Source organism: Nicotiana sylvestris, chromosome 10 (assembly GCF_000393655.2).
Source record: "Nicotiana sylvestris chromosome 10, ASM39365v2, whole genome shotgun sequence".
NCBI classification, from domain to species: Eukaryota; Viridiplantae; Streptophyta; class Magnoliopsida; order Solanales; family Solanaceae; genus Nicotiana; species Nicotiana sylvestris.
Genome location: NC_091066.1, coordinates 56,645,129 through 56,662,071, shown reverse-complemented (window position 1 = coordinate 56,662,071; position 16,943 = coordinate 56,645,129). Strand labels below are relative to the sequence as shown.

General features: G+C 40.2%; 1 protein-coding gene across 1 annotated transcript; it reads left to right on the top strand.

Annotated features, from left to right (window-relative positions):
• Nucleotides 1-13,381: 13,381 nt before the first annotated feature.
• Nucleotides 13,382-13,942, top strand: LOC138879367 (uncharacterized). The gene has a single exon (XM_070158977.1). It carries the CDS (start codon nt 13,382-13,384, stop codon nt 13,940-13,942), a length of 561 nt encoding a protein of 186 aa, XP_070015078.1.
• The last annotated feature ends 3,001 nt before the right edge of the window (nt 13,943-16,943 follow it).

Sequence of the window (16,943 nt, the reverse complement as noted above, 5' to 3'; positions counted from 1 at the left end):
AGGCCAAAGCTAGTAATTCGGGGAGTGCTGGGAAAGATATATTAAGAAGTCAAAAGGTACTATGGACACAATTGTTCACAAGTGATGCTGCTAGAGTATATGAGGAGGATGTTCAAAGTTTTCATGCCAACTTGGTTAAAGTTAAGGATGGTCACATTTGTGCCTTGGTGAATGGGGTTGATACAGTAATGGACTGCGACTTACTGGAATCTATTCTTGGTGTACCTACTGAAAGGTTTTCTAGTGTTCAGGGAGTTTATACTTAGAACTTCCGAAACACAATCTTGAAGGACAGAGCAGTTCAGTAGGGGGAACGGGTTTAGAAGAAGGCCCTTCTTCCCATTTACCAACTGCTATTTGAGATGGTAAACAAAGTGTTGTTGCCTCGAGCTGAGCGAAGATCCATCACCTCTCGGGTAGACCTGTTACTCATGGAAGCTCTAGACAACTTCTCTACCATCAATCTTCCTAGGATCACGATAGAGCACATGAATAAGGTGGCAGATTTTAAGGATGGTAATTATGGGCTACCGTATAGGTTCATTATTACCAAGGTCTTTGAGCAATCCACGGTTCCTCTCGGACCAGTTAAAAGGGGTGCCAAGAAGCAAACTTTTTTAAAAGGCACTCTTGAAGAATGTGAGTGTAGAGAAAAATGTAGAGGGGTTGCAAGAACTTCTACAATATCTCAGTTAATAAATGATCAAAACAGTGCTACTGCTGAGACAAGGCATTTGAAAGAAAGGAACGCTATCCTTGAGACTCAGATTAGTCAGCTGCATGAGGCACCTGGTTACAGTCGCCTTCAGAATGAAAAAGTCGCTCGCTTGACGAAGGAGAATACTGAGCTCAAGAAACAAGTGGAGAACCTAAAGGAAAGACTGCTCTATGAGAAAATGTCAGCAAATGGTCAAATGGATTTATTCCTCAAAACAATATCTTCTGCGTCCAAACCTTCTCCTCTCTATGATTCTTAAATTCTGTCCCCTTAGTGTCCAGTCTATAAACCAGCTTGTGCTCCTCTCTCTCAATGTCAGTACTTGTGAAGATATCTTGTGGTATTTTTTTATTTGTTCTTATTTGTGGATGTGGAAGTAACATTGACTCTACTCCTGCTGTAAAATCCAAAACTGTGATCATGCAAGCTTTTCACTTGTTGCTGTTTATACCGTGCTTTTATGCTGTGTTCTTAATCATGACTGTGTGCACATAAGTGACATGAGTTAACTTAAAACTAGACTTCCTTCTTACTTAACTACCTGTTTCTGATCTTTTTATGATGCCAAAGGGGGAAAAATAATTGCACTAATTAAGGGGGAAATAGCAGAGATTCAGGGGGAAACTTAAGGTCTTTCTGGTTCACAATCCAGTTCTATGTGGTTATTTCTGAGATTTTCAATTATGAATTTGTCATCATCAAATAGGGGAAATATATAGGTGACAAGTACTTTGGTCATAAGTACTTTACTTTATGTTTTGATAATCTAACAAACTTACTATTCAGAACCAGATAAGGAACCCATTACACATTCACAAGACCTTATGATCATAAGTTTATAGGTTGGGATTCAGCGTGGAATATGATTCAACTCTTCAGAGTGGAAGAAACAGTTGAGGGAACAGGTCCCTAGTGATACCCAATTTTCCCTATATATTTTTAATATGCATAAATACCTTTAATATAGTATATATATATATATATATATATACTATATATATATAAGCATGGACAAGGTTTTTATAATTTTTCTATAATTTTAAAGATTTTAAATTTATTTATTTCCTCCCCTTTTACTCATAAAATCCCCAATAATTATCCCTCAAATTATTGTTGTGGTAATGTAGTCATCTAAATTGTATATTTATGCCAAAATATTGTTAAAATATTTTTAGTGTATTTTTGTAATTGCATTTTGCATTTTTAAAGCTAATTGCATATAATTGCAATATTAGCCCTATTAATGTACAATTACGTTTTATATGCATAAAACGATCTTGTATATTTTTAAATGTTAAATATCTATTTTAAATCATTTTAGTACATAAAAGTATTTTTAGAAATCATTTATTATTTTATTATAAATTATATAGGGTTAAATTGACTATTTAAAACTTAGCCAAATTGAATTTCAATTATAGCCTCAATTAAAACCAATACCTAGCCGAATTTCAGGCCAAATTACCCGACCCAAACCCTAAACACGTCTACCTTACACAGAACCAATTAGAACATGGCCGTTGATATGAAAGATCAACGGCCTGTATTGATTCTTGCCTTTTTTAATTCTAAACCACCCCCAACCCTAATCATTTTCCACATACCGCCGCTCTAAAATCCTCTCTACTCTCAGTACATTCGCAACCTAACCCTAGCCTTTCAACCGCCGACCTCCCATATCCGGTCATCTCTGGTGACTTCTCATCGTGTCCTACGCCTCCAATGGCTTCTCTCCTGCCATGCATGCCTTCTCTATGTTCTTCAAGGGCCATGCCGACTTGCATCTAGGGTTCGTCATCAGCCTAATCTTGGCTAATCCAGTGTGATTTCAAGGACTAATCATGTTGTATTTATTACAATCCTTGGGATTCTAGACAGGTTCCCTCATCTCTATACGGGTTTCTTTTGAAATCCTAATTTCTTTCTATACCTCCTAGATCTGTACACATCTAGGGCGATTTGAGTTTGTTTCTTTAATATTTTACATTGTCCTTGAGATTCTTTACAAGAGTCTTTGATTTCAAGTGTTTTTCACCTCCTTTTAAAACTAGGGTTTTCGGAACTTCCTTTTAAAAAAATAACTGATTCTTTGTACTTAAACTTCTATTTCTTGCATATTTTGACTGATTCCATGATTTTACCGCACCTTCAACTCGTCTCTTCTTAAAGCCCTAATTCTAGGGTTCTTCATTTGGTTTTTGTTACTGACCAGTTCCCCTTAGAGTTTATGTGACTATCTAACCTCGAATATGTTTCTACTAATTTTCTTAGCCTAACTTACATCAGCTCTATGTACTTGTGTTCATCTTGACTGCTCAAGAGTTGCCCTTTTCTATCAGTGTTGTTTAACCTTCATGCTTGATATGTCTGATTATTTTTATCTTACTCTATTTATATACTAAAACATTGACTCATGACTCTCTCTTTGATTGATTCTGAGTTCCCTGTTTCTTGGCTTGATTTGAAAACTTTCCTTTAGACCTTCCATTCTTCCCGTTTAAACTTGGCTTATTTGCTTATTCATGGGAACCTATGTTATTCTCCTTAAATCAGTGTTGTTTCAAGTCCTTGATTCACTGATTTGTTATATGTTGATTCTCGATTATTTCCATATTCTGCAACCTTATTTAGTTTTCTTACTTTATTTGGGTTAACCGTGTTATTTGGCTGATTCTTCACTAACTGTTTCCTTAATTTAACCCGCATGTATTTACCACTAATTGTTTATTTTGTACCTAATGCCTCACTTGACTTCTTTCCTTAAACATTTTCTGCCCATTACTGTTGGTTAATTACCCCTTAATTAAAGGAGTACTTGCATTGATCGGATTCTGAGTAGTACTTGGTTCCAGAATTATTGTTGAACTTTGATTCTTGCCTTATTTTCTGCCTATTTTCAAACTATAAGTACCCTGCTTTTTATTAACGCAACACACGAACACATTGGTTCAAAAGCTCTCTCTCACACTCAAAACTTTCTGCTCTCTCTTTGGTTACTTGCTATTATTCTAATTTAGCCGGCTGCAAGCCAAGGCTAACTATTGTGCTTTCCTATTCCTCACTTTGTGTAAACCATCATCTCTACTACACTCTCACTATACTCCTAAGTCCCTAGGTTCTGCCCCCTCTAGTGTGTGTACTGCCTTGGGATCCTTTTGAGATCTCTCTAAACTCTGGCACACTGAGGCTGACCCTTCCACACTACACTTACTCAATTTGGTTATAAAGTCTAGGTGTGAGCACTGCCTGGGATCATTGAGATCCTTAGGGAACTCTGACGCACCTAGACAATGATATTGTCTATGAAATTGGAATTTGAGGCTATTGGAGGTTTGGAAAATTACTTGCACCTGCTTCAGACTCCCTATAATGTAACTTCTTCTTTTTCTTTATCTATGTAATACATTCATCTGATTTGTAATAATTTGAAAAAAGGGTGGGTAGTTACATGTTTGTGGGGGTAATATGGGTAGAAACCATGCCTAAAGGATTTCATATATTTTCTATGTTTGCCTCACCATGCTAGAAATCATGCCTATAGGTTTTAGAATCAATTTCACAAATAGATATCATACTTAAGCATGTAATCAAGTTCAACTTTCTGTTCCAATGGTTGTTTACATTCATTTCCACTAGAAATCAAGCCTATAGGTTTCTAAACAACTAGATATCATGCTCATATGGAACAACATCAGAAATTCTGCCTATAGATCTAAAATTCAGTTTAGTTTAAATAAGTCGATCCAGTTCATGATTAGTTTACTTCGAAACTGGTCTAATTAGTGGCTTGTCTTACCTGAAATGTATTCTTTCGAGTATTGCTCTAATTTACTATTAGAAAGCATGCCTATAGGAATTCAAGAGTATGTTTTTTAAAAATCTGCCCATTGTTTTACTATATCAAACGTAGTTATCATGCTCTTAGGACATCACTATTCAGCGTTTAGGCAAGCCTATAGGGCGTTTTCAAATCCTACAACTCTGAAACAATATTTCTACTACTTGAAGTTGTTCAAATTTAACAGGTTAAAATCAGTAGGCAAAACTGATTAGGGCCTTCTATCGAGTTTACAAAAACAAGGTTGCATCTTTCTATGCATTGACATCCATTTAGATGTCCAGTTTAGGCATTTTCTCTAAACAATAAAAAAACTGATCTTGTTTATGTTTGAGACGTGCTGCCTATGTGTATTACGTGAAGAGGTAAACCTGGGCCTTTTAACCGTCTCTTTCTATATTTTAGCTATTAAGTCTTATGTGTTCTTGTCTGTCGCCTAGAATTTTCTCCTTTTTAAGCACCTTAGGGGTCGTCTAGAACTGCCTATATTTAGAGGTCCTAAAATACCTCCAGGGCCACAAGGAAGGGACAGGTAGTGCACGCATAGGCATTGTTAAGGTTAATAGAACGCTTTAGGCTATGACCACGGTGTGGGAAGGGTAGATATGGGATATGATGACTACGCGCTAATGTCACGTATAGCCCCTCATTGATGAGTGTTTACCGGACATTGTGTGGGGTGATCCTGTAGGCTAACCTACCTAGGACTCCTCCTTTCAAAAGACCCATTTGAATAAAACTTTGTTTTATCTGTACATAACTTGTTCAAATCTTTTGTCTATTATCTGAGTCATACAATATCAACCCTGCTCTTATTTGCAATTATATGTTTAAAACTATTTTTTTGGTAATGGACTAATTCATAAGTAAAGTTCGGATAGGACCCACCGTTGTAGACCGCGAGGGGTGCCTAACACCTTCCCCTCAAGGTTAATTCGAGCCCTTACCCTAAATCTCTAGTAATACAAACTAGTTACATGAGTTAATTACTCTAGGTGCCCTAACGCACCTTAATTCATTAGGTGGAGACTCTTCAAATACCCAATTCCCAAAAGGAAACGAGTTGTCACTCCCATGAATGTCGGAACTCGGACTTTCTCCTCGGAGGAAAAAAGGGGGTGTGACAGCATGGCGACTCTGTTGGGGATACCTTTTAGGCTCTTGCAATAACGAACATATCTTTATACGAATTAGTCCAATCGTGCTTTATCCTGTGCCTTTCTCCCTCATTTGAATTAAACTGCTAGTTTCCTTTTAAGCATTTATGATTCTTTATGCATGAAACTGACTTGTCTCTTTGTTTTCTTTTTCCTGTAACTGTCTTTCAATTATTTAAATGCTGTATTTATTTTTCCCTATGTGCAAATACTTGACTACATATTATTAACTGCTACATAAATCATGCTCCACATCATATTCCACTTGTGCATATCAAATCCTATAGCAACTCTTTAATGAGTGGTTGCGCTCTTCCTATTTACTACACTTAAATTTGGAAAAGCTTTTTTGCGGTAAAACTAGTCGATCAGCAGTGCAGTTGACGGTTCCGTGCCTTCCCCTTGATTATAATTGCGCATGCATCATGGTCAAACCTAGTAGGATCAATATGCTGTCCATCTAATGATCCTTTAAGATAAGCCTTATCTAAAAGTCCATCGGGTTTTCCATAATCCCAACAGACAAAACCACGTTCTATGCATTAATTTGGAGAATTAAATGTCGATATGTTGATCCTAAATGTATAAATAGTCGAGCCTAGTGGGGGTAAGGTCTAACCCTTTTGTTTTACAGAAAATGAGGCACGATGTCCCCAGATTCGGTATGGTTAGCAACATCCCACCATTGCTGCTAGATTGGTGGGAGGACCTTTCCTCAAGTGACAAAAAACATGTGAGAAAGTACCTGGGTAACCCGCCTTCCTTGCTAGATATTGAGCCAAACAACAAATTGATCGAGGCTGCCATTTTATTTTGGGATAGTGAAAGGATTGTGTTTTATTTCAGCGATATAGAAATGACACCACTTCTAGAAGAAATTGGAGGGCTTGCGGGATTGACTTGGGATAGTCCCAGGTTATTGGTGCCGGAGAACCATACTGGCAGGGGATTTTTAAAGATGATGGGGCTGAAGAAGAATGTCGACCTAGTGTGCTTGAAGGAATCTTATGTACCTTTCGAATACCTATATAAGAGATATGGCCATAGCAAGTCTTTCCATACCTACCATGATGAGATCACTCTCACTTCTCTCGGTCATATCCACCGCAGAGTGTTTTTATTTATTGTATGCTTCTTAGGCCTTATAGTGTTCCCAATGAAGAAGGGAAGAATCCACGCTGGGCCATGGTCGCCAAGGCTTTGATGGAATGGATTAATGGACATACATATACCATAGTCCCCATGATCATAGCCGACATCTACAGGGCTATGGAGCGCTGTCAAAGAGGGGTCAAACATTTCGAGGGTTGTAACTTGTTGTTGCAGTTATGGTTGTTGGAGCATTTCCAAAAGGGTCGCTATCGCCAAGAATTTACACGAAGGGCTTGGAATGACCATATTCTTTCCATCACCCCAAGCAGATGGCTTACATTCCAGACAGATTTTCTCAGCCAGAAAGTGCGAAAGAACGGGTAGAGTTCTTCGAAAATCTAATAGAGGAACAGGTGCAACGGATGTTTGAATGGTTCCCAACAGACGAATTTATTATTAGATCCAGGGATGCTCTGCACTTGGTGCTAATTGGGTTATGGGGGATATACCTATATGTCCCTATCCGAGTTATAAGACAAGCAAGCAGGAAACAGGTTGTACCAAGTGTTGCCAAGATGAGTCATTCAGGGCAGACTTTCAAGACAACGACGTCCCTTACAAGTGCTCAACACATATGGCATTGCAAAATCATTGTGGAAAAGAACATCGTTGAGCCAGACAGGTATCATACAGGGTGTGAGCCTCTCTACCCAGCATGGTTGGAAGATAATATGAAGGGGATGGTGATGCCAGAAACTGATTGAGGGAATAGGATCACATATGAAGAAGCTGAGGCTCAAGTCAAATATAATAGGCTGCGCAAGAGGGTCCACGACTCTGTGAACGAGCACTGAGAAATACATGAGAGGAATGTGATGTTGATCGAGGAATGGAAGTAAATGGCAGTCACTTCCAATAGGAAACTGGAATATCTGGAGCGAGGAATAGTGGAGTTGGAAGGTAAAGTCATAAAGAGGATTGAAAATTTCCAGAATGCTGAATGAGCTGAAGGAGGACATCAGGCCAGTGTCTACTTGCTGCTGGGGCTGCGCGAGCTGGGGGATCTATATGATGGGATCCGGAAAATAGAATTTGGGGAAGGTCCTTCTGGGGCCAAATAGGCTAGATTTATTTGCTTTCTCCTAAAATGTAATAAGGCGAAGTGCCAGTAGTGACTTACTTTATTATTGTCTTAGTGTCATTTTGGGATTCGTCTATTTTTATATTATGAAATGAAGAATTTATTGGAATTTAAAGTTCTCCAAATTTATTTGTCGCTAGGCCTACCTCGGGCACAACGAGGTTCCCAAATGCGAATTTACATTTTTGTAATATGTGTTTAAATACTGCAAACATTTCAGGATCCTCACTGACTTGTTACCTTTTTCTTTTTTCTTTATTTATATTATTCCCATCCCCTTATGTTGGTTCACTTATACTGGCCTCATCAGCGTATCATACTAGATCATAGGCCCTCCACATACTCCTCCTCCTCCAAGAAACACAAAGGTAAAAGGAAAGGCAAAAAGGGACGACTTAAGTGGTATCCGAAAGGAAAATATTGAGAACGCAGAAACCTCAGATGACCGTAGTACTCCGGCCCCGGATGATCTAGTTTTGAGACTAGAACAAAAGATACCGGAACTACAAGGAGAACTTGAGTAGATTCACAATTTGGCAAACTTGTCACTCACTCTGAATGTCCCTGACATCAACCAACGGAACACTAAAAACCCAGCACCTCCCTAGAACACACAAAACCAAAATCCTACCACACCAAATCAATACGTAACTCCACAACAAAATATCAATCGGCTGTTGATACCAACTCCGCCACAGCATCATCATCATCCGATTCAGTACCCACCAACCACCACTTACTACACTCTCCAAAACACAGCACAACCCATTCCCGATACCCAAAACTCCACCAATGACCATCATTACACCTAAGTCCCCGACACCCATAAAAGCAACCCTATATATGTGGAAACTGTACCTCACTCTACCCAACCAATTTCCTATACACCGTAATCTTTCGAGAAGGACCTGCTCATTAAAAACATCACTAAAGAACTCAAGAACTTAACAAGCCAAGTTCAAGGTGTTGAAGGCGACGGAGGAATAGAAGGTTTGAACTATGAAGATCTGTGCATACATCCGGATGTCGATTTGCTAGAGGGGTACAAACCTCCCAAGTTCGAAATGTTCGATGGCACAGGTGATCCTAGGGTTCATCTAAGGACCTATTGTGACAAGCTTGTCGGGGTCGGGAAAGATGAAAAGATCTAGATGAAGCTCTTTATGAGGAGTCTTACTAAGGATGCTTTGTCTTGTTATATCAGCCAAAATCCCAATAAATGGTCCAATTAGGTAAGCATGGCGTCATATTTCATGGAGCGGTTTAGGTTCAACACAAAAAATGCATCGGATGTTTTCTACATTCAGAATCTTAAGAATAAACCTACTTAGACTTTCCGTGAATACGCTACTCATTGGAGGTTGGAAGCGGCCAAGGTCAGTCCTTCTTTGGACGAAGAACATATGAATAAATTCTTCGTTAGGGCACAAGATCTACAATATTATGAGAGGTTGATGGTTATCGAAAATCACAAATTCTCTGACATCATCAAACTCTGAGAAAGAATCGAAGAAGGAATCAAGAGCGAGATGGTAACGATCTTCGAGGCACTACAAGTAACGAATAAGGCACTACAATCAGGTGGCATATTGAAGAAGAGAGATGTTGGGGCAGTAATGGTGTCCCAGGGCCCAAAATCTCCACTCACCTATCAGACACCTCCACCCATATATCAAACACCTCCACCCACATATCAGACACCTCCAGCCACATACCAAGCATCACTACCTACATATCAACTGTCATCTCCCAGATATTCCCAACCAGCCATTGTCTATCACACCTATAACTCAGCAACCATCCCATTTCCAATCACCACCATCAAACCAAAATTATCCAAGACCAAGACTCAACTTCAACTACAAGCCACCCCTACAATACACCGCCATTGCTGAACCCATCGACCAGTTATATGAAAGGTTGAAAGTCACGGGTTACATCACTCATGTTCCCGCTGTGGCATTAGAAAATCCATCCCAATGGATCAATCCTAAAAAAACTTGTGCGTACCATTCCGGTATGAAAGGGCACACCATTGCTGAGTGCCAAATATTGAAGGATAAAATCCAGACGCTAATTGATAACAAGTTCATACAAGCAAAGAAAGCCGCACCTAATTTTCGCAATAATCCCCTCCCTGATCACAGAGGTGATAATGTATATGTGATAGAGAGAAATAAAGACTTGGACCCTGGGGGGTCGATCAGGCTTATTTGAGAAGGCGATGACTTTAAGGTTGCAGCCACACTTACTCCTATTGTGGTTCAGACTCAGGCACCAATCAAGGTTAAGGTAACTGCATCACTTACATTTGAGGTGGAAGTGGCTCCACCCGCAGCCACCCCCACTACATTTGAAGTAAAAGTGGTCACACCTTTCACTGTGATAGTATCAACCCCAACCCCATTCAACTCAAAAGCAATACCCTGGGATTATGTTGCCGAGGCTCGGCAAAAGGGAAGGCCAAGGTAGAGGAATCTGATGCTGCACAAGGAATGACTAGATCCAGAAGAGTCTATAAACCTGAACACCTAGGAGGTTCAAGTAAGAAGGTCACTACTAGGCAGCCTATCATTGAGACCGGGCCAGATGACCTGTGGAGGAAAGTACAGGTAAAGGAGTACTCTATTATTGACCATCTGAAAAAAGTCCCTGCTCAGATATTTATCCTATCACTATTGTAGAATTTAGAGGCATACAAGAACGCCTTAATGAAAGTGTTGAGAGAGGCTTATGTACCTAATAACATCATCGGCGGAGCAATGGCCAACATGGTTGGGCAAGTGCTAAAAAGTCATAAGATCATCTTCCATGAAGATGAGCTACCACCCCGAGGGACTGAATCACAATCAAGCATTGCATATTACGGTGTAATTTGAAGACAAGTTCATTGCTAGGGTCTTGGTTGATGGAGGTTCGAGCCTAATATTTGTCCATTGGACACTCTGAAAAGGTTGGACAGAGGTTTCCATGAGATACATGCAGGAAACATAAATGTGAAGGCTTTTAATAGGTCCCAGAGGGCCACGATCGGGGAAATCAACATTTGCTTGCAGATGGGGACAACTTGGTTCGATGTTGAATTTCAAATGCTTGACATACTAGCCTCATATAATCTTTTGTTGGGCCGGCCATGGATACATGTCGCTGGAGTCGTGCCTTCCACACTACATCAAGCCGTGAAGTTATAATGGAACCGGTAGGAGGTAATCATTCAAGGAGATGGAAGTAACCCCATCTACACTAGTCAAACCATCCCGGCTATTGGACATAGAAGAAGGCTAGGAGGGGAAACCTATCATCACATCGAACGGGTCAATGTCGTCGATAAGGATAAGTGGTAGAGTAACAAAATAGAAAGACTACTAGCATTGTCTAGATATGAACCCGGCAAAGGATTGGGAGAGAACCTCCAAGGTATCACCAAACCAATACAGCTGAAAACTTATGGTACCACCTTTGGGCTCAGATACCAGTATATATAGAAATAGTACAATGATTGGTTGCCACCATGGCGTGGACTCTATTACCCTCTTGAGCAACCAGTGCCACATTTGGAACAAGCTTTTCAACAGGCTGATATAATATGGGGGACAGCAGAAGAAGAAGCACTAGCTGGGTTGAAGAATTTGTTCTTGGAGGACGAGGACATGGACTGCGGTGCCATAATTGAGGAGGAGGAGGAATAAGGCCTCGCTATTCAGACTGTGGAGAAGGGATCCGTTCTAAGGAATTGGATCGCCACACCATCCCGAGCCCGCCGAGTCCCTGGGTATCTTGGCAGAATTTACTTCTATAAGCCATTCTAGGCATTCAAGATTTCCCGTATTTTTGTTTTAAGTTTTACTTGTTTCAAAATGAATGCTTGATTCATCGAGCTGTACTTTGTCTGGACAATTTTTTTAAGTTTTAATCAAATGCATTTGCTCTATTATTCACTACTATCTTTACATTTTTCTTTTCTACAGCATTACTATTACTTTTCTTGATGAACCAGTGATTGTGACATGTAATGAGGCAACGCAACATGAGAATAGTGATTCAGAGGAAGAAGATGAGATACCCGAGGAAATCATCAGGGAGGTTGAAAATTTTGAGAATAAGCCTAAGTCCAATCTGGACGAGACCGAAGTAGTAAATTTGGGAGATGCCGAGATCGTCAAGAAGACCTGCATCAGCATTCACTTGTCACCGATAGAGAAGGAAGAGTACATTCGTTTCCTAAAAGAATATGAGGACATTTTCGCTTGGTCATATGATGACGTAAAAGGTTTGAGCACTTCCATAGTGGCTCACAAGTTGCCTACTAATCCCATGTGTCTGCCAGTAAAATAGAAACTCAGAAAGTTCAAACCAGACATGAACCTGAAAATCAAGGAGGAAGTTACCAAGTAGATCAAAGCCAAAGTTCTCAGGGTGGTTGAACATCCAACCTGGTTAGGCAACATTGTGCCAGTTCCAAAGAAGGATGGGAATGTCAAAGTATGTGTTGACTATCGGGATTTAAACAAAGCAAGTCCCAATGATGATTTCTTACTGCCGAATATACACATCCTGATCGATAATTGCGCCAAGCATGAACTCCAATCCCTTGTAGATTGCTTCGGGGTTATCACCAGATTTGGATGGATGAAGAAGATGCAGAGAAGATAGCTTTTATTAAACCATGTGGTGTATATTGTTACAAGATGATGCCATTCAATTTGAAGAATGATGGGGCCACTTACATGAGGGCCATGACAACCATCTTTCATGATATGATACACAAAGAAATAGAGGTGTATGTGGACGATGTCATTATCAAATCCAAGAGGGCCGCAGATCACATAGCAGGCTTGAGAAAGTTTTTTGGCAGGCTAAGGAGCTACAAGTTGAAACTGAACCCCGCAAAATGTGGATTCGGGGTTCCCACAAGAAAATTATTGGGATTCATTGTCAGTCGTCGATGGATTGAGCTGGATCCATCTAAAGTCAAAGCTATTCAGGAGTTACCACCACCTAAAAGCAAAAAGGATGTGATGAGCTTCCTAGGATGTCTCAACTATATCAGTCGCTTCATAGCACAATCGACAGTCATATGTGAACCCATCTTCAAGATGCTGAGGAAGGATGCCGAAACAAGCTGGACATAGGATTGTCAGAAAGCTTTTGATAAGATCAAGGAGTACCTATCCACACCACCAGTTCTGGTTCTGCCAGAACCAAGACGACCTTTACTACTCTATCTATCTGTATTAAATGGAGCCTTCGGATGTGTTTTGGGACAAAATAACGAGACAAGGAAGAAAAATCATGACATATACTACTTGAGCAAGAAGTTCACACCTTACAAAGCACAGTACTCTCTTCTTGAACACACTTGCTATGTTTTGACCTAGACAACTCAAAATTTGAGGCATTACTTTCATGCCTACACTACATAGCTCATATCCAGGATGGACCCTCTGAAGTACATATTCAAGAAATCCATGCCGACTGGAAAGTTGGCCAAATGGCAGATATTGTTGAGTGAATTCGATATCATCTACGTAACTCAAAAGGCGGTCAAAGGACAAGCATTGGCAGATCACCTTGCTGAAAATTCGGTGGGAGGAGCACACGAACCTTTGAAAACATATTTTCCAAATGAAGAAGTGTCATTCGTTGGGGAAGACATTACCAAAGCATATGATGGTTGGAGGATGTTCTTCGATGGAGCCACAAATTTTAAAAGAGTGGGCATTAGAGCAGTTTTGGAATTAGAAACGGGTCAGCATTATCCGATATCTGCTAAACACAGATTTCTCTGCACCAACAACATGGCAGAGTATGAAGCCTGTATACTACAACTCAACAAGGCAGTTGACATGAACATTCAGGATTTGCTGGTGATCGGAGATTCAGATTTGCTTGTGCACCAAGTACAAGAAGAGTGTGCCACCAAGAATTCCAAGATATTGACATATCTGCACTATGTGCAGGAATGGAGAAAGAGGTTCACAAAGATAAAATTCTGACATGTACCCAGAATTCAGAATGAGTTTGCCGACGCATTGGCCACCTTATCATTTATGATTCAACATCTAGATAAGAATTATATTGATCCCATTCCGGTAAAGATCCATAATCAGCCGGCATATTATAACCATGTTGAAGAAGAGGCGGATGGAAAACCTTGGTTCCATGACATCAAAGAGTATTTATTGAAGGGAGAATACCCAAAGCATGGAAATCACACTCAGAGATGCACACTCCGGAGACTATCGAATCACTTCTTCGACAACGGAGGAAATTTTTGCATAAGAACTTCTGATTTGGGTTTACTAAGGTATGTCAACGCGAAGGAAGCTTCTAAACTACTTGAGGATGTACATGCTGGGATATGTGGCCTACACATGAATGGTTTCATCTTGACTAAGAAGCTACTTAGGGCCTGTTACTTTTGGATAACAATGGAAACGGATTGCATCCAGTATGTGCGCAAATGCTTTTAATGCTAGGTGCATGCCGAAATGATAATAGTGCCGCCAAACAAGATCAATGCAACAAGCTCTCCTTGGCCATTCACCGCCAGGGGAATGGATGTTATTGGTCTGATTGAGCCCACTGCTTCAAACGGACACAGGTTCATTCTGGTAGCCATTGATTATTTCACAAAATGGGTAGAAACTACATCTTACAAATCTGTAACCAAGAAAGTCATCGTAGATTTTGCCAAGAATCGTATTGTCAGCCAAATTGGAGTTCCCGATTCCATCATTACTGACAACGCCACCAATCTCAACAGTGATCTGATGAAAGCTATGTGTGAATCTTTCAAAATCAAGCACAAGAATTCCATGGTCTACAGACCTCAAATGAATGGATCAGTAGAAGCTGCCAACAAAAAGATCAAGATGATACTAAGGAAAATGGTGGAGAACCACAAACAATGGCATGAGAAGTTACCTTATGCTTTATTTGGATACCACACCACATTTCGTACATCAACTGGGGCAACTCCCTACGTGCTGGTTTATGTTACCGAGGATGTCATCCCAGCCGAGGTAAAGATTTTTTCTTTAAGAATCATACAAGAAGCTGAACTTAGCGATGCAGAGTGGATAAGGAGCCGCTATAAACAACTGACCCTTATAGATGGAAAGAGAATGAACGCAGTGTGTCACATCCAACTTTATTAGAAAATAATGTACAGAGCTTTCAACAAAAGGGTTAAACCAAGGCAATTTGCACCAGGGCAGCTGGTATTGAAGAAAATCTTCCCACATCAAGATGAAGCCAAAGGGAAATTCTCTCCCAACTAGCAAGGTCCGTACATGGTTCACAGGGTGCTGACAGGAGGAGCACTCATACTTGCAGAAATGGACGGAGAAATCTGGCCGAAGCCAATCAATTCAGACGGAGAAGGAATCTCAAAAAATTACAAAGAAGGTTCACTAAAGCCCATTATCTGCAAACGATCAAAGATCATCCACCAAAATGTGGTAGAATTTTGAGTAGGATCCTCAAAATTCCAATATAAAAAAGCTGCAATGCCGTTGAGATTTGTTCTAATCACTAGTTCATTTAAAATTACTTTATATATCAATACGTTTCTAAAATAACTCTATTTATTTATCAACAATTGTATATTTTTTGAAAACTCTATTTCTATAACATTCAGGTGTTACCCAGGAGAACTCGAAAGGGCTTTTAGAACGGAGCAAAGCAGGGCCGGTAGACAAAGCACGAACCAACCTCCCCTCACAAAACTTACAATTTTTCTTTAAATGCAGGAACACCTGACATAATGATAACATCCAAAAATATATGCACTTAGAAAGATTACTATCTACCAGGCCACCAGACACTGAATATATCTCCAGTTAAGATATACACTACCCTTACTTGCTACTTACTCTTTGCATGAGACTAATCTCTGACTCAATATTTGCATGAGTCTAATCCCTGGCTCCATACTTTCATGAGGCTAATCCCTACCTCTCTATTTGCATGAGTCTAATCCCTACCTCTCTATTTGCATAAGGCTAATACTTGCCTCTCTATTTGCATGAGTCTAATCCTTGACTCCATACTTGCATGAGGCTAATCCCTACCTCCCTATTTGCATGAGTCTAATCCTTGACTCCATGAGGCTAATCCCTGCCTCCATATTTTCATAAGGCTAATCCCTGCCTCCTTATTTGCATGAGTCTAATCCCTGACTCCATATTTGCATGAGGCTAATCCTTGCCTCCATACTTGCATGTGGCTAATCCCTGCCTCCCTATCCGCAGGAGTCTAATCCCTGACTCCATATTTGCATAAGGCTAATCCTTGCCTCCACATTGGCATGAGGCTAATCCCTGCCTCCACATTTGCATGAGGCTAATCCTTGCCTCCAAATCTGCATGAGGCTAATCCTTGCCTCCATGACTCCATGAGGCTAATCCCTGCCTCCATACTTGCATGAGGCTAATCCATGCCTCCCTATTTGCATGATTCTAATCCCTGACTCTATACTTGCCTGAGGCTAATCCCTACCTCCCTATTTGCATGAGTCTAATCCTTGACTCCATGAGGCTAATCCTTGCCTCCATACTTGCATGAGGCTAATCCCTGCCTCCCTACTTGCCTGAGGCTAATCCTTTCCTCCCCATATGCATAGGACTAAGCAATGTCCATCTTTGCATGAATATTGCTCTATTTCTAGTACTCTTTATTTGCTTTTCAATCGGGCTAAGCTCTGCCATCCATTTCACAAGACTAAGCATTGTCTTGATAACACCATGATTATTGCATATCATGGGATGAAATATCGCCAATATATCCGAAGGCGTCATAGTATAAAGGCATCATCCTCATAGCCAGAAGACACTATGCCATGGCCTGAGGATCTCTCAAACTTGCATATCATTATTCAAAGGTATCATGGTTTGGAGGCACCATATTCATGGTCCAAGAATATCATTTCATGGCTTGCAAATCCCTCACTAAACAATTCATGGCCCAGGACGTCATGGTCTGAGGATGTCATCT

Excerpts from the sequence above, each read along its gene's own strand:
- LOC138879367 (XM_070158977.1), top strand. The coding sequence starts at position 13,382 with ATGGACCCTCTGAAGTACATATTCAAGAAATCCATGCCGACTGGAAAG.